The 18,457-nt window shown below is 46.1% G+C and overlaps 1 protein-coding gene across 5 annotated transcripts in view; it reads left to right on the forward strand.

The window, feature by feature from the left end:
* The first annotated feature begins 2,434 nt into the window (after positions 1 to 2,434).
* KCNK12 (potassium two pore domain channel subfamily K member 12) overlaps positions 2,435 to 18,457 on the forward strand; it is a 28,385-nt gene continuing 12,362 nt past the window's right edge. For all 5 annotated transcript variants that reach the window (XR_009485677.1, XR_009485676.1, XR_009485678.1 and 2 more), the window contains exon 1: positions 2,435 to 2,796. Coding sequence is in view for 1 of the 5 variants with exons in the window: in XM_059840850.1 (XP_059696833.1) it covers positions 2,445 to 2,796 (352 nt within the window). In the remaining 4 variants the exon portion in view is untranslated. The remainder of the gene's footprint in view (positions 2,797 to 18,457) is intronic.

An 18,457-nucleotide genomic window follows, 5' to 3' on the forward strand; every position in this document is an offset into this window, starting at 1 on the left:
TCCCCCAAGAGGGGAGAAGGCATGGCATGGTGAGGTATGAGTTACACAAACTTTGCTAACTGGCTTCTCACTAAAAACATCAGGGGTGTCTCACAGTGGGTGACATTGCTGAGGACTCCAGAGAACTGAACCCTCATTTTATAATGTTCCCAACAGGAAAGTGAAAAAAAGCAATAAAAGCAGCCAACCAACCAACCAAAACAAAACAAAACCAAAACCAAACAAAAACAAAATCCAAACCCCAACCAAACAAACAAACAAACAAAAAAACAAAAACAAAAACCCAACCAAAAAAACCCAAAACACTTCCCCTGCAAGCACAAAAGCACCAGGAACCTAGTGATATCCATTTGCAGCAACAAAATTCCTGCAAATTCAGGTAAATGAGCTTAGTTTTACATCATCTGACACAGTGGATTGCATGTAATCGTTCCTGGATTACCACAGTGGAAATTATTTCCAACTATAGTCCTTGGCACTAAATGGCCCATTTCTGACCTGTTAAGCCCTTGACTGTCCATGGGAGACTTTCCACGCATTTCAATGATCTTCTGATCAGGTCGGATATACTTTCCCAATGTTTTCTGCCTTTTGTGTCCTTGAGATCTGCTATTGCTTCCCCCAGCTATTGGGTTTGTGATTTACTGGTTTAATTTTTTTTTTTTATTCAGTTTTAGTATTTATTATGGGACACAACTGACACTTTGAAATAGGAGACACTTTTTTTCTTAAGCGTTGCATGTGGTATTGGTTGCCTTGAGCACAAAAGGAGATTGGAAATCTTCTTTGATACTTCTAGACGCTTTCACCTCTACCGAACAAAATGCTTTAGCACAAAAGCAATAACAGCAAAACCCCAAAGTTTAGACACATTAGTGGCTATCAAAACATGATATGTTGATTAGATATGTTCCTAGGAAGCATAGGTGTGAACCCAAGCAGTTTTCTTCACCTGACAAGTATGAACAGTCTGTTAGAAAGGGAGGAAGTTCTCCTGCTATGGATGTGGTGGCCAAGAGATAACTGCCAATAATGTGAAATCTCATGGCAAAGCAAAATCTCTCAGATCCAAAATAAGAAATAGATGTGTGAAGCTATGGAGAGGTTCTAGTGATGGCAAATAGCCCTTTGCTAAAAGACACCATGTAGCTACCAAGAGGCAGCAAATATCTTCCTGTAAACGAAAAAAAAAGAAAAAAAAATAAAGGAAAAAATAGAACCTAGGCTAAAAAAAAAACCATAAACGAGGGCACAAGCTCCCATCCCAGTGAGACTGACACTGGCAACTGTAAATTGTGGGGACCATTTCCTCCTCCAAGCCCAGATCTTTCCTACACGTGTTATCAACCCCTACACATATGTTTGCAGGACTGGCATCACTCCCATCCTCTTTGCAATACTTTATCAGTGAGAATTCTCATTTTATTTAAAAGATACGAATGTAATTATTTACTTCAAGTCTCCCAGGAAAGGACTGCAGTTCTTACTGCAGCATAACAGATAAGAAAGGCTACTGTATGTGTTCCAAGGCAAACAGCAAAGACAGAATCCAACATCTTAGGGGAAAAAAATCACTTTTCAGACACTAGCTAAGATTAAATGGGCATTTGGCACTGAACCCAAAATGTATCATTTTCTCGGGTCTACCTCTGTGGAGTCAGATCAGAAACAGCCATTCGTTCATTTAGAAATGGCTGAAATTAAGTAATTAGCGCTCCACCGACCACCAACAACTCCCTCAAAAACACCCTCTTGGCACCAGGCGTAGAGGAAAGCTTTTGAAGCCAAACCACCCCCGCAGCCACCACGGCGCATCCCACACATGTCGAGGGACCAGCGTGCCCGGCCGGTGCCAAGGTGGGAGCGGAGAACTGGGGAGCGGCGGGCAAGGCAGGGCAGGGCAGGGCAGGGCGGCCCGGTCCCGCCCCATCCCTCCCCCGGGCCGGGCGCGGCGGCCCCCGGGGGCGCGGCAGCGGCGGCTCCAGCGGCCCGGCCCGGGCGGGCGGCGGCAGCGGGGCTGCGGGAGCCTCCCCGCCGGGGATGCGGCTCCCCGGGGGACGCGCCGTACGCTCCCGCCCTCCGCCCGCCGTCGACCGGGCGCCGCGCGGAGCCTCCGCCTCCGCCTCCCCGCGGCGTCTCCCCCGCGGCGGGGCCGCCGCCGCCGCCGCCGCCCCGCATGGCCAGAGGGAGCCGGCCGGTGCGCGCCGCCCAGCCCGCGCCGCCGCAGCCCGCGGCCCCGGGGCCCAGGGCGGGCGGGCCAGGCCAACGGCCCCGGGGCGCCGCCGTCGCCAGGCGGGCGGGCAGCCCCGCCGGGGGATGACTCAGAGCCGCGGCCCCTGCAGCGAAGCCGCCGCCGCTCCGGGCTCCGCGCAGCGCCGCCCCATGCCCGCGCCCCCCGCCGGGGGCCGCCCGCCGCCCGCCGCGCCCGCCGCGCCGCGCACCGGATGATGCCCCCGCGGGGGGCGGTGGGCTCCTGCCGCCGGCGGCGCCTGGCGCCCCTCAACGAGGACAACGGGCGGTTCCTGCTGCTGGCCGCCCTCATCGCGGCGTACCTGAGCGCCGGCGCCACCGTCTTCTCGGCCCTCGAGAGCCCGTCGGAGGCGGCGGCGCAGCTCCGCTGGAACCGGACCCTCCACAACTTCAGCCGCATCTTCAACATCAGCCTGCCGGAGCTGCGCGCCTTTCTGCGGAGCTACGAGGCGGCCATGGCCGCGGGCATCCGCGTCGACGCCCTGCGGCCCCGCTGGGACTTCCCCGGCGCCTTCTACTTCGTGGGCACCGTCGTCTCCACCATAGGTGAGAGCCGCCCCGACGGCCCCGCGGAGCAGACCCGCCCGTCCGGGGGATGCCGCGGCCGCGGCCCCGTCGTTATAGCGACCAAAGTTTGGGGAGAGGCGCCGCCGCGTTGCTGTGGCAACCGGGGCTTCGCAGCGCCTCCGGGTCGCTCTGTCCCCGCTGACCTCCCGTCCCGGGGGTCGCGGTCCCGCGGTCCCCTCCAATCCCCCCCGTCCCGCTGCACGGAGCCGGGACCAGCGCTGCTCCCGCCCCGCAGCGCTCCGGCTCCCGCGGGTTCGCGGGAGCGCCGGCCGTCGCGGCTGCGGGAGCTCCGTCCCTCCCCTGCAAACTTCTGCTGCCGGCGGCTGGGCTTCTTCATTCCGCCGGCCCGAGGGAGCGGACGGGGCTGGCGGCTGCCCGTGTAGCGCTGCCTGCGCCGGGATGCGCCCGCCGGGCGGATGGCTCGGTACCGGGAGAGGCGGCGCGGGGGCCGGCAGTAGCGGGCTGATGGAGATGCTGAACGAGAGATAGGCTTTCGCCGTGCCTGTCCGCTCAGCTTGGTACCGGCTTTTACTGCTGGCAAAGTTAGGATGTGTATGTATTTAAAGACGCAAAGTCGCTGTCTTCCAGCCGTAGCGCAATACAGCGTTCTCAGTGTATCGCTGGAGCCGGCTGCAGTTTTTCCTATCCCATAGATGTTTAGGAAGAGCAGCACTTTGTAAAGCAAATGATGAGTTATGGTGCGAGGATTTTATGGTTTTTTTTAACTCTGCGGCTATCTAGTGCTCTTGGACTATTTCTTGAGAAACCCTGTCCCTGAGTACGAGATCTTAGCGCTCTTAACTCTGCCAGTTTGTGAGTTCTGTAAGAAGCCAGGGGTCTTCTGAGCTTAAATGTTGTGTTTTCCGTTTATTGTAGAGGAAGAAAGTCACAGCTCGTTATTGCATTTGCACTCATTAGGTATGGGAAATGTTTTATCAATAATGACTAATCCGTATAATGGAGTCGTGATGGTGAGTACAGCAGTCTTGTCAGGTATTGTTTTTGCATTGAAAAATCCAGTTAACTTTTGCTTTGCAATTACATTTGGTAGCCCGGTCATTAAACCACTGTTTTAATTAAGCATTAAGCTTTCTTCATCGCAGGAACATATATTTAAAAGAGATTATTTTGACTGATCAGAATGAGTGAACAAAAAAAGCCAAGGTTTTAAAAAAACAATTCTTTCATTACACCTGCTGTAAGAAACAGAAGTCTTCAGGTGATGGGGAAACACATTGCTTTCCTGCAAACTCTGGCTTCTCCTCTCTGAGGTCATTGAAAAGTGAAATGTTTCCTTTTACTTTGCATTTGTTTCCTCTCCACTTCATCGCCCCTCCTGCAGTTATTTGTCCCTGGGCAGAGGGACTGAGGAACTCAGCAGGGGGTTTTGCCAGGTCTTGAGGTGTAACTGGCAGAACTAGGAGTTGAATTTCTCATATATTCCTGTAGCACCAACCCCGTGCTTTCTCCTTGAGTCAGTAATGTCACATCTCACATGCCAGGTGGGGGCTGGAAACTGGGGGGTTTTTTTGTGATGTGCAACAAAGGCTGGATTCTGACAAGTGCTCCCCAAGTCGTACCTTCTCTTGGAATGCTACCTGGCAGTGCTTTCTCCTGGATTGCTTAGAGTACTTGGTGTGAATTCAGAGAGCTGTAGAGCAAGGCTTTGCTCTGAGTGAGGAGATGCAGGCTGAGCTGTGCCTGTGGGCACAGCAAAGGCCGTGGCAGGGCCAGGGGTGCCAAACTGCACAGCCTGGCAGGAGCAGTGCCTGCCAGAGTCCCAGCATCCCGAGGCTGCTGTGCTCCATCCAGGCATGGCTTTCACCATGTACCTTTCACATGTACAGCTCCTGCAGATGAAGAGGAACTGCTGCCCCCACCTCAGTGCTTCTCTTCGTGTGCCTCTTCAAGCTGCTGCAGCTCATAGAGGCAAAGCCCACGAAGAGCTCAGCTGCAGCAGGGTTTCTTCCACCACACAGTTGTATTTGGTTATTTTTGGCAGTTCTGCCCAGCAAAAGCGAGAAAACCCTATGAATTAACTAACTAGTTGTTCCACCAGAACACGACGCTGTGCTCTTAGTCAAATGTGCACAAAGCTGTCTGGCTCGTGGTCCCAGCATGAGAGAAACCAAATGGCAGGGCAGCAAGATGTCCCCTGGGTGAGCAGTTCCAAAGCCATCCTTTCAAGGTCCACTTTTTTCCCTCCCAGACAGTTCAGTTATGTACCTACCCACCTGGACTACCTTTGATTCCACTGTCAGCTCGCACACCACGTTATCCTGGCTCTGAGCAATTTGATTTGCTTTCGTGTCATGCTTAATTGACAAGAATGCTGTTTTTACCCAGCCTTGCCAAGAACTACCAGACATGCAGAGTCAAAACAGCTTTCCTTCCTCCACAGCTTCATCAGTTACGTGTGTCAAAGCAACTTTATTACTCCAGCTAAACACAGCACCTTCCTAGCGAGGTGGTGGAAATCTTCCTTACTCACTGCTTAACAAACAGCCAGTATACTCAATGTCTCTCAAGGGTAAATCACCCACAGGTTACTCAGCTTCTCATCTTTAGAGGATTCCAACTCGCAGGAACCTTGCTATGTCTTTTCAAACCCTCTCTCTGTTCTCAACAGTTTTAATAAAACTACTAAATCTTTCTCATGTAGGCATTGAAATGCAGTCATCCAGGCACAGGGCTGCAAGTCCTCCTGGAGTTGGTGTGAGCTGAGCTGAGAAGGACTCCAGTTCTTCATCCTTCTGTGAACACAAGGGTTTGGAGTAGCCAGGCTGGGAGAGAACTGTTCCATCCACACTCCTTGAGCAGGCCCTCTGCAGAGCCAAGCAGCTCCCCTCTCTTAGGTGCCTCCTTGGCTACAGTTCTGCACTTCCCTAAATCCTCAGGGACACAATCATACAGTCTGGGTGAGAAACATGTTAATGTGGTCTTTAGGAAATGAGAGTTGAAATTCTAATTTTAAAGCATTTTTCTGAATAGCCCACAAAGTGTGTGGCTTGCAATCCATAAAACACCCTCTTGATAGCACTCTGGGTATTTAGTTTTTATTACTGTATTGTTTGTGCTTGAATAATGAAATGTTGACTCTGTTTTCATTAGGCACATCTGGATTTTCAGAGCTATGTAAGAAAATCCTTCAGTCTAATTTCTGATTCCTTGCTGTCAAACTACACAGTCTATTCAGTTCTTGTCTCCAAAAGGCACTGGGTTTCTAGGCTATTATTATTATTATTATTATTATTATTTCTTTAAGGAGCAGCTAGGTGAAATTCATTCTTGATTCTTTGGTCTAACTGACTGTAGACTTAGGTTTTTAGTTGAGTTTTTTCCTTCCCTCCCCTAATGCAAACCACCAGTACCACCAAAGTACCCAGCACTTTGTTAAAGACTGAAAGCAAAAGTATAACTCAGACCAGATTTCTCCCTGGTAAAATGTTACAGATGCAGGTATAATCAGTCCTGGCTTTCCCTGTATTCTGGTAGCAGAGATTTATTCTGCCTGGCACACCAGGTAACTCTGGAATGCCTGAAGATCTGGATTTCTGACTCAGTCCATGAGTCTAGACTCTTGTACCCAGATTTTTTCTTTCCTCTCTTCAGGGTTAGAGTAAATCTTAGGTGCCTGTATAGTAAAACATTTTGAAACATAGACCCATTTAAATTGGATTCTAAGCTTCTTATGTGTAAGTACATGTTTCAAAAATCAAGTGATAGAATTGATTTATAGAAATCCATACCAGGCGTTAAAAAATGAGGTCAAGTGAAGTACTCCAATATATAAAAGGGATTTTTTCAATAAAATATTTTTTATAGCACCTTTACTGTGGGCAGATGATTTTGGGATGGAACATGTCTGGGTTATGTGCGCTTGAGAAATGCCCTGGGAGGAAAAGAAGCATCTCCTCTCTGTACAGCTGTGCAGAGGTTACAGGTGCTGGGGTCACAGTGTGTAGGAGTGAGCAGGACTATTCATACTTGCCTTATCCCTGAGGTATCCTGGTAAATTACTCAGTATTCCTGTGGACTGACAACTCCGCCCAAGGGGATGGGGTCATCCTCTGCTCTTAAGTAAGAGACACAGCATTCTGTGTTTTCTGCCATCTCACTGGCTCTGGCAGAGGTTTTCTCCTTGCTTGGGATGTCAGCTGGGTTCGATCTTCTTCTGTCTGGCTCCTGTGCAGGGACCAGCACACCCAGCACAGCATTTCTGCTTGTGTTCCACAGCCTAAGCACCAAAGCCACTCACTTCTGAAATACCCTCTGGCCCTGTATCATAGTCTTGTGAGAATATCTGTCGGTCCAGGTGTTCTGGAGGTAATAATTTAATGGAAGTGATGTGCAAGGCACATTTGGACAGCTCAGTAAGCACAGGTGAGGTGTTGGACTGTGCTGCCAGGAGCCAGGGGGTGAGCCTGTGAGAGCTGACACTGAGAGGATAATTTGGTGAGAAATCCCACAAATAACCAAGATGGTCTGAAGGTTTAAGGGGCAAGTATATTTGTCCCATCTTCTTCACTGTTGTATTCCAGGATGTGAATTAGAGCTGCAGCCACAGGAGGCTCTGGCTCCCTGCTCTCCCTGAAGGCAGCCTGGCTGTCTGTGGGGCCAGCCCAACCAAAAGGTGACAGCCAAACCAGGGTGTGCACCTGCTAAGCAGCAGTGCTACCTCCTCAGGGCTCTGCAGTTCTCTGGGGCTTGTACAGGCAGCTTTTGCAGAGGTTTCAGATTAGGGGGGAGTAGCCTCCAGATTTGACCTTCCTAAAGTTAAGAAATAATCAAACAAAACTGAATGAGAAAGCAGCTGGAAGAGCCAGCAGTGTTATTAAGCTGCAGTGTCAGGTTATTTGTCTTTGCCATCCTATACACAATCTGCAGGCAGAATGAGAGGGTGTTTGAGGCAGATCTGGTTCCTTCATGTTTTGATCAATGTGCCCATGGATTTCTGAGAGTTATTATCTCACTCAGGTAATCTCGATAAAGAACAGAGAGCAAGAGGCTCAGAGGGCAGCGGGTCAGTGGTCAGCATATTTCTGTGGAGAGTTCTGATCCTACACTGATTTTCCTCAGATGAAGTACTGTCACCATAGCAATGTTTTCTGCTTGCCATAGCTGCATGGGAGTATTAACTTCTTTGGGTGCCACTGATAGGAATTTCCTAAGTGTATGGGCATAGGTTGGGTGCTCCGAGCAGAAAAGTAATCTAAATCACAGCTTGCTTTCTTGTAGTTGAGAGCAGCAACATAAATCTTTACTTGGAATACATCCATGTAATTACACAGGTGACTTGAGGAGTCCCCACTGAAGGGTCATGATTAAATCATTTTGATCCTAAATTTCTTGTGATTTTATTCTAGAAGGAAGGAAGGGGAAACCCAAATACTTGAAATAAAACTCTTTCTAAAATTAAAAAAGAAATTGTGAAAAATATTACTTTAATTTCAGTGCTTCTTAGGGTTTGCCTGCCCCTGTAGGGTTATGCCAGACACAGAAAATTTAGCTTTCACTGTGCTTTGGCCATCTAAACTGAATGATCTCTGCAGAGCATTTCAGTTCATATTAGTTAATCTAAACATTTCAGATGTTTCTTTAATATTAACCTCTAGCTAAATGTTTCAAAACATATTAACATCAGTAACTGATGGAGAAGTCAAGAACAGACAAATTGGACTTGTTTTTGCCACGGCTGTGGAGTTTGAGGTGCTCAGCTGGAGCACTAAAATGTGGGGTCTCCAAATTACATGTCAAGCACCACAGCTTTGTAGAGCAGTCATGCAAAAAACAAATTTTGCCCGTGAGGTATGGTCCAGCATCTCAGAAGTTAGGGGAGATTTTATACTGCCTCACGAGGTGCTGGTTCAGGTTCAAAACCAGCTGGAGTTTGTAATCATGGATTCTCCCTTTTTGCAGCCTTCAGGGTCCCTCTAGCGTGGGTCATTGAAGGAGCAATGCCTGCTTAGTGAGCAGGTACCTCCTGCCTGGCACAACATTCCATTTGGTCTTTGGTGATAGTCCTGCAGACACCTCTATTTTAGGTGCCTGTGCATTTCCAGGAGCTGGTAGATGTGGCTGCAGACCAGCCTCTGGTGTGCCAAAGCACCCCTCTGACAGCTCTCCATCCCTGGTGGCTCCAGCCAGTCCGTCTCTATTACCAAGCAACCTCCCTGTGAGCCAGGGACTGTGCTTGTGTAGCTGTGAGGGATCATAATTACTGGGTTTATCAGCTGCCCTGTTTGCTGCAGGCTCATAAAGCCAAATCCTGCTTGAAACTCTGTAGCCTGGGTTCCCATGGAGCCCTGCCAGTCCCTGGAGCCTTCCCCCTCTTTGTTCTCCTGGGGATGTTCCCCCTTTCCTTCTCATAGTGTTTATCTACTGCTGCTGCTCACCTGGCCTTTCCCAGCCTGAGCTTCCCCAGCTTCTCCTGCCCTTCTCCAGTTAGTATGCCCTTCTCTACTGGAGATTTGTTTGCTTGATTAACTTTCAAATATTTGCTTGCTGTCTTTACAGTCTTTCATATTAAGGACTACCAAAGAAGTGAGAAGTAAAGCTTTACAGCTTCTCCCTGTTCCTCATCACCCTCATCTCCTTTTCCCTAGTGTTAATCCTGCTATTGACCCTCATTTCTTTCTTGGTTTGTTTCCTCCTTCTCTCATTGTCTTCAGTTCAACGCAGATCATATGCACGTCGTAATTTTTTCTCACTTGCACCAGGGGTCATCTTTGCCAGCACTCTGCCTTGTTTTTATGCAAGCTTTAATTGCTCTTCATCGTGGAGAGAAGAGGAAAACAATTACAGGGTAGTTCTGTTGACAATTAACTTCATGTAACGTTACCTGCTGCTGGCGGTGTGCTGGAAAATACGTCATCTCTTCATTTTAATGAATGCAGGATTACCTTATCTTTGAAGCTGTTAAGTCAAAGAGAATTTTGCCTCTTGCCGTAGTGGCATCAGGGTTAGAGCATCAGAAAAACGGCTCAGAACATGTCATCTGCAATTTTTAGACTGAAACAGCTTGATATTATTGAAAACATAGCCTTTGGCCGTGATCTGAATAAGCCTTGCTTACCTATATCAAAAGAGACAGTTTTTGTAGTGTGTCAGCACCAAGTGCTTATCTCAGGGCATTTTGGGGAAAGATGTTTAAGGTCAAAAATTAGGGTTCATGCTGGTGAACATTTGAAATGTGAAAAGTCCTCCTGAGCACAATAAATGTTTGAAGTGACAATAAAAACCTTTTGTGAATAGAAACACTCTAGTGACAAACAGAACTATAATCCAAGGGGCAATGGCATAGCAATCCAGGCAAATAAAATACCTCCTCAATAGCCTGTTTCTGCTGAAGTCAATAGCAGACCAGTCTGCAGAGCTTTAGGAAATCCTGCCTTAGGTGCTTTATTGGCACACCAGGTTTATAAAACAAATGCACTTGTTATTACCATGTAAAATACATCCCCTGAGCTCAGTGGGTCTGTTGATGGCACTGGCTGGTGCACCTAGACATGGGAAGGTTCCAGTACAATCTCTCTTGAATCAAATGAGAAGTAGAATGAGAATTAAATCTAATTGCATTAGACAAGGCAAAGCATTAGCAGCCTTTACAAGTAATTAAAGCTTTGGAGTGGAATAAGATGGAAATTGAATGGTTTGATGTTAACGTACGGGATTACTGATTGTGGGTGAGCACTGCTATTGCTCGTGTTTAAAATTCCATAGTAAGTGCATGAAAGAAGCAGCAATACCTTGAAAACAGTTGTAGCCCCACAGCAAGTCCTCACTGGATTTTAACCTTCCTGAGCTTGTTCCACTGCAGCTTCTTCCCCTTTAGAAATTATTGGCCAGATGTTTCCCAGTGGTTCTCAAGTCTTGCACAGGCAAATTGAATCACGGCAGAAGCTGCAGCTAGAAGGAATTTGTCCATGCAAGAGCTGAATGAGGAACTAATTCAGTAAATTTCAGTTAAAGCCAGATAAAATGCCTTTGGTTATTCATCATTATATATTCTGTCATCTTGTTGCTCAGCCTGAGAATTGCAGAAGCAATATATTTGTCTCCTGAGGTCAAACAAAAAACACAGTGTCACTCATGCTCAGTGTGCATGGAGTCAGGTCTGCTTTAAGCCTGATGGAAATAGAAGGGAGTGACAGCAGTGTAAAGGTCTTAAACCCAAGTTGTGATTTTCACAAGAGTGGCAGAAACAAGCTGTTTGATATGATGATTTGTTAGTTTACAAAAGCTGCTACCGGCAGAGCTGCGAGGACCAGGAAAATCTCAGATAAAATATGAGCTCAAAATTGTCTTGGTAGTGTGGCAGAGTTGTTCAGTGTCATTAAATTTAAAAATAGTCAAGGGAAATGCATGCTAAGAAAGGAAGAGTTAAATGAAGAAGTAGAAAATAGGAAATAACTGGTTAGTCAGCAGTCCTGTCGCCCTCTATTTCTGTTACAGTAACTTAAAATCAGGTCTTTGTGCCTTCATGAATGGATTGGAAGAGCTGCCTGAGCAAAAAGATGCTTGAGAATTTGCTCTTTGCTTTCAGCTGAAACTTTTTAAAATAAAAAGGGTCCCATGAAGGTTTATTTAAACCACTAAGAGGCCCAGCTAGGTTTATCAGAGTTTTTTTCATAAAATTGTAACTGTGGAAGTTTGTACAGAGATTTGGGAAAAAAAAAAAAAAAAAAAAACAACAACAAAAACCAGGGTTAACAGTGGAAAGGATGTTTTCATGTTTAGGGCCTTTTTATGCCTTGGGTACATCTTTAACCAAACTCTTTGTAAAGCAGAATAGCTGAGACAACTATGAAGAAACAGATGTTCTCTGAACACCTACCTACACAAACACCAGTGGCAGAAGAAAAAATATGCCACAAGTCTGTTGTTTAATCCAGTCAAAAGATAAGCCAACAATATAACCATGGAAGAGCCTTTCCCATCTGCAAGGCTCAGAAAGCCCACGAGTGACATCTTCTTCTGTCAGACTTCTTATGCAGGGAAATATGACATAGCCCCAAGATCACTTGTGAAATCTGGATAATGCTGTTTCTTAGCCTGAAAGGAGAAGTATTGTGAGATGTACTGGCACTGAAGTGACATGTGCAAGTGTTCTTTAGAAGCCAATAATATCTCAAGAATATAACAAAATTTGGATGCCATTATTCTTTTTCATTTGGAGTTTAGGAAAAAAATATGAAAGGCTCAACCTTGGGTGTACACAGATATCTGAAATGCAACTGCAAGTTTCAATAAACAGCAAAAGCATGTGTGAATGCTAATGTTTGAAATGACAGGGCATAAGCTTTTTTCTGTTAGGGTGTTGCTTAGAGACACAATCATCCACACAAAAAGCATTCTCAAAAACACATAGAGAAATAAGAATGGAAGCAGCTTTAAAGGATGAAAAATTATGATTGCAACAGAAATCTACTTTTGGAACAATATTCACCTAGAATCATCAGCTGCATGAAGACTGTAGGAAGGTCAGAGGAGGTGGCAGAGTATGGACACATAGCAGAGATGAGACACATCTTAAGAGCAAGAAGGATCTGGTGATTCTTGGGGTCCATGAGCTCCACTGTTGTGTATATCCATGGTTACTGAGCCACACTTCATCTATTTCCTGGTTACCATGCTTTTGTTTTCTGTGTATTTTTTAAAGCAGTTACTCTAAATGCAGGGGTATTTCCAGTGTCTGGTGGTGGTGCAGAAACCCCTGCGTGGTATTTTCAGTCCCCAGGACGAAGGAGGAATTGATGAATCTGACTCCATGTTCCTAGAAGGCTAATTTATTATTATATGATATTATATTAAAGAATACTAAACTAAAACTATACTAAAGAATAGAGCAAGGATACAGACACAAGGTTACAAAGAATGATAATGAAAACTCCTGACTGCTTCCAGAGTCTGACACGGCTGGCTGTGATTGGTCATTACGTAAAAACAATTCCCATGAAACCAATGAAACAACCACCTGTTGGATAAACAATCCCCAACCACATTCCAAAGCAGCAAAACAAGAGAAGCAATCACATAATTATTGTTTTCATTTTTATCTGAGGCTTCTCAGCTTCTCAGGAGAAGAAATCCTGGCGAAGGGATTTTTCCAGAAAATATGACAGTGACACCCCTGTGTTTTAGGTGATTCTGGGCAGTGCAGTAAGCCAAGGCAGATGCTTCTTCACACAGCCTGGATTATGAGCAGGGGTTTGATACCCTCCCTGACACCTGGTAATGTGACAGTGTGAAGTCCCTGAGCCTGTAGTGCAAAGGGGAGGGTTTTTTCCACAGTAACACAACTTTGTCAAACAACTGTGGAGCGTGTGGGATATATTTTTCTGTTATTAGCACCACCACCATTTCAGAGAAGATTTTAGCAAAATGGTTTTCCCCAGCTGTTAGGATAAGAAAAGAAAACGAGCCAGAGACAGGACCCTGCAATCATCAGGGGTGGAGGCAGCCACAGGAAGCAGCTCTGGGCCAGTTCAGATCAGTGTGCAACGAGACAGGCTGCCACCAAAGGAAAGAACATCCTGCTCTCATCTCCTTTTTCTGGAAGTCCTCCTTTGTGAGGTGGTTTAGGACTAATTTAGGCAACACTAACCCAAATTCTTTCTGTTTTAACAAGCCATTAGAGTGCTTGGGCTGTGCCAGGGGGGCAGGATAACTGACAAAACAGGAGGACATTTAGTGGCATCTTGCTGAAGATTTGTCCAAGAAAGGCAGCGTAAAATGAAGAAAATAATTTCAGTCTTGATTTTTATTATTGTAAACCATAGACTGGCCCCAAGAGTTTAGCAGACAAGAAGATTATATTATTTATAAGAACAATAAACCTTTAAGTATTGAAAGAAAGTTTGTGAACAACATGTTAATGGAGGGAGTTTGTCACACCACAGGACACATCTGTCCCTTTAAATTCAATTCAGCAAGAATAGTGCCAGTTTGTAGGTCTTGGCTTTCTTTTTCTCTGTGTAATTTGAATTCCTGCTCCTGGTTTTCATCCTTCTCTGAGCCTTATTCTCCACCATCTCCTTTTTGGAGGGGCTCCCTGTCCCTCATTTGAAACCATGTTCTGACGCAGTAGGATTAGGCAGAAAACTGTACATAAGCTTGCCAAAGATTTTGAGCCTCAAGCCTGTGACTCTCCCCATGTATTCCCTCTTCAGGGGGGCCTGCTTAGCAAGGCCTTGGGCCAGAGCTGCTGCTCAGCTGGCAGCGCTGATGGCTTGGCACAAGTCAGTCCCCATTTGCTTGTACAAGGTGCATAAAGAGCAGCTGGCCCCTGCCAGGGAACCATGAAACTGCTTTAGAGACACTTCTGCCTCTTCCTTGGCTTGGTTCTGTGCCAAAGCAGCTTCAGCAGACCTCCTTCTGTATTTATTGGGTTTTGTCTTCGGGATAATGGCATGTGTGGGGAGCAAGGGTGGACTTGTTTGTGGTCTTCAATGTGCCCTTCCTTTGCAGGCTGTATGCAGAAAGGGCAACCCACAGTACAGCTGAGGAAAAAGCTTTCCTACTTCTGCTGAGTGAACAGAGCAGGAATGCTGCTGCTGGTGCAGAAGCTGAAGGCCCAGTGTTTATCTTTTTAAGGGCCATGCATCACTCAAACATACAAAAGTCAGGCCACTTGAGCTGATAGATGTGCCTGCTGAGTACCCACTAGAGACTGAAGATCTTTCTTGGAAAGCTCAGCTAGAAGGTCTCAGCTTAGAAAAACACACCTGGGAAACCTGCAGCGAGGAGGAGAAGTTAAACATTCCTGAGCAGACAGGTTTTGAGGAGGTTATTCCTCTCTCCTTCCCTGAGGTTTCTTTGGGATCACCCCCAGTGCCTTAGACCCCATCAGGGTGGCAGCAGTTGAGGTTCCTGAGGTGAAACCTCACCCTTGCTCCTCTCAGTCCAGCATATCCTTCACCCTAAATACATTGCTCTGGCTGTTTCACACATGGCAACCTCTCCTTAGGTTTTGGGGTGCCCTCCTCACCCCCTTACAATTCAATTAACTCTTTTTGAAACCAACTTACATCAAAGAGGAATGAATGTGTGGCCATGAACTTTTAGCCTTTCGTGGTTTAAAGCATGGCCAGCAGAGAAGTGCCAAGGGTGATTGATTCTGGTGTTCACTGATCACTGAGGCATCACAGCACTTTGGATAACCAATAACCTGATCACCATTGTGTGTAAATAGAATAAAATTGTAGAAAGCCTCTAATAGTCGCCTGCAGCTCTTTGAAACTCCCTAAAGTTCAATTAATCATCTCCTGGCTCTGTTCTGCCAGCGTGGCTCCTTTGAGTAGCAGTTGTCTCAAACACCTGGCTAATGTTTCACAGGTGGAAATGAAACAAGGAGCACCAGCAGAGACATGGGTGGTTTTTAGCTACACTCATTGGGCTCATCATGATGCTCTCTCTTGGATGAATGGATAGAGAGAATGATTATGGAACTCAGTCCTTATTTGCATGGTCACTCAGTATTTTCTCCATGGAATATCTGCCCCAGTACATGGGTCACCAAGGACTACAAGCGTGTGTATGACACAGGTTAGGCCAGCCCTAAAAACTGCTGTTGTATCTCATTTACTCAGAAATAGCACAGGTCCAGCATAAGGGATCTTAATTCACACAGTGCTGGACAGACCACTGCTCTTCAGGAGGTGTTTGCAGATAGTAATCTAAATAAGATCAAGTGGGATTTTACAGCAACTTCTATATTAAAGGCTTTGCAATAGAAAAGCTCTAAAATAATTTACTGTTTGAGCCCAGAGTGGGGTATTTTAGTAAAGCAAGCTGAGAAAGATGTTGAAGGGAAAGTAAGTCTTTCATTTGTAGTCTGGAAAAGCAGAGCCAGTTGGAAGAACTGACTTGTTGTATTTCCACTCCTTGGCTAAAAGCTCTGGATGCAGCAGTTTTGTCAGCTCTGAGCTGTGACCCTGTATCCAAGGCAACTGTTTCTGGATGTTGGGTGGTATGGAGCTAGAGAATAAATGAGAGGCAGTTGTGGAATATACAGGTGTGATTCTCAGGGGAAATAATTATGAAATGCTAACAAGTGGGGAAGGGTGGAAGGAAGCACCAGAACCCAAACATGGGATTCAGAGTAGGATGTTTGGTTCCTATATATGTGTATAGTGTGGTTTATGTGTCAGTCAAGACCAGCCAGGACTATTGGATGGCTATGAAGTAAAGCAAGTGTGAAAAAGAGAGGAGGCAGGAAAGCATGAGAATTGGTAGCTCTTTGTTTCTCTGTCTGTGTTCTGTAACTCCCATCTCTTAGACTTTATGTTGCAAGAACTTCTTTCCCTCTGGAAGCAGCATTCTGGTTGTAGTTGTTTCTGTTGTTGTTTGTCTCTGAGGAACCATTTGTTTAAAAAGTTACTTTCAACCATTTTAGTTTCTTTTGTTTTCCTGAAATCTAACTACATGATGGTTATATGGTGGTATAGAGGTGATATGCTCTGATGATCTAAGTGCTCTTTCACTCTGGGATTTCAAATGACTGCTCTAGTGTGCTGACCTGCTGTGTGAGTGAAGTCCTATGGCTTATAAGAAGAACTAGGGTGACTGAAAGAGGCAGGGACACACTGTGCCCTTTATTGTGTTGTTTTCTCTGACTTCCTTGTGTTCAGTTTTTGAAGTGACCAAAACTTTATTGCATCTCTGAGTAAATATGTTTTTACTGCAAAACTGTCACCCCCTTTTATCTCAAAATGTAGTAAGACAAGGTAATTGCCAAAGTAATTTGACTGAGAGAAGAGCTCACAAGTACTAAAGCTGCTATTCCTTTCTGTCTTCTGGCATCAACCATCTCTTACTCATAAGAAAGTGGGTAAAAGAAAAGAAAGCAAGAGCAACAGGAAGCATATGTCACAAGTTTGTCCATCTGTTCTACCTCTTGAATCCATCCCTAGCTTAAGTAATTTAAAGCTCCAGATGAGCAGAACTGTAACCACAAACCTGTTATGCAAGTCAGGATGAGGGTCTCATTAAATGCCAGCACTTAACCATGAGAGGCTGCTGAAGAGAGTTTTTATCAGCTCATCTCTGCCAGTTCTTTTTGGGGAGGAGAAATATCAACCAGCTGAAATTAATGCTGCCACAGAGCTTGTATCTGAGCTGGTGGGGCAGAATTGGCATGGGGGAAGTGCAAATATTGCATCTGAGCCACACAAAGTCAACCCCAAGGCACCTGTGAGATGTGTCTCAGGGCCATGAAAAGCACAAAGCCCTGTTGTGCTTTTTCCCTGTTCTGTGCTGGAAGCATAGGCAGCTCTGGATGAGTTTGCTGCATCCAGGCATCAGGTGTTCTTAGCCTTGGGCAGGGGCTGAGCTCAGGGATGAGGTACAGAACATCCCAGGGGCAGCTCCTCGTGCTGGGGGTGGCACCAAGGGACAAACACAGCTGGCAGAGGAAGACCCTGCACAGAGAGCCCACAACTGCTTCCCTCAGCCAGCTGGTGACCTAAGGGATGTGTTTTAGTGGTGGCTTGGCAGTGCTGGGGTAGCAGTTGGACTCAATGGTCTTAAAGGTCTTTTCCAACCTAAATGCTTCGGTGTTTGCCTAGGCTCATCTTTTGCCTGTTTTATGTATTTCTTAGCATTCTCATTGCTGTGATGGGCCCTTTCACCTTGCCTCGCTACATTCTGAATTTTGGAAGCATTTTGCTTCAGAAAATCTTGATGAAACAAACAGCATCAAAAATATAAAACTTCATCACCTCTCTTGAATGATCACCAGAAAATAGCAAGAGGCTTCAGCACATTTGCAGCTTGATCCAAACTGTTGCTATCTCTTTTTTTTTGCTAATTAATAAATGTGTCTAGCCATATGTGTGACAATAAACCCATTTATTTTGATGGTGATGTTCACATGCTTGCTGTGAAGCACATGTTTAAGTGCTTTGCTGACAAGGCACAGGCAAACAGATGCCTTCTCCATAACAAGTTGGCTGTGTATCCCTAGCTGGCAACCACAACAGGCTCCCCAGCTCCTTCTGGGGGCCAGGCACTTTTGGATATGCATCATTAAATGAGAGGACTCCTGCTACCAGCCAACCCAATCCAGAGAACAGATCCATCCCACAGAGAAGAAGGAACTGAGAACTTCCCAGAGCCCATGGCAGGCTTTGTGAGGTCTGCTCAGAGGGGGTCTTGCTAACACTGCAAAATGGAGAGAAGACAAGGGGTCCAAAAAAATGTAATGACCTCTTTGGTAATATTTTCTGGTAATACTGGGCAAGTTTTTCAGTGACTTTTACACAAAATACTCTTTTTACAGTGATGCTTTTGATCATAAAATCAGAGAATGGTTTGGGTTGGAAGGGAGCTGAAAGGTTATCTGTTCACATGGGCAGGGACACCTTTCACTAGATCAGGTTACTCAGATTATGAGGTATGGGCTGAGTTGCTGGCACACAGTTGTTTCTGAGCCTGCCAAATCTGTTGTGAAAGTAGGACCACCTCTTCCCTCACTCATCTTCATGTCACTGGAAAGATACATCTAAGTTTACTTGTCATGAGCATTTACATTCTTCTGCCAACCAGTGGGAAATTCTCTATCAACAAAGTAGGAAGGGAGCACAGATAAACTAGCCAGAAAAATTCAGCCATTGCAAAAATAGACCAAGAGATTTCAAGC

The sequence above is a fragment of the Haemorhous mexicanus genome, chromosome 3, assembly GCF_027477595.1.
Source record: "Haemorhous mexicanus isolate bHaeMex1 chromosome 3, bHaeMex1.pri, whole genome shotgun sequence".
NCBI classification, from domain to species: domain Eukaryota; kingdom Metazoa; phylum Chordata; class Aves; order Passeriformes; family Fringillidae; genus Haemorhous; species Haemorhous mexicanus.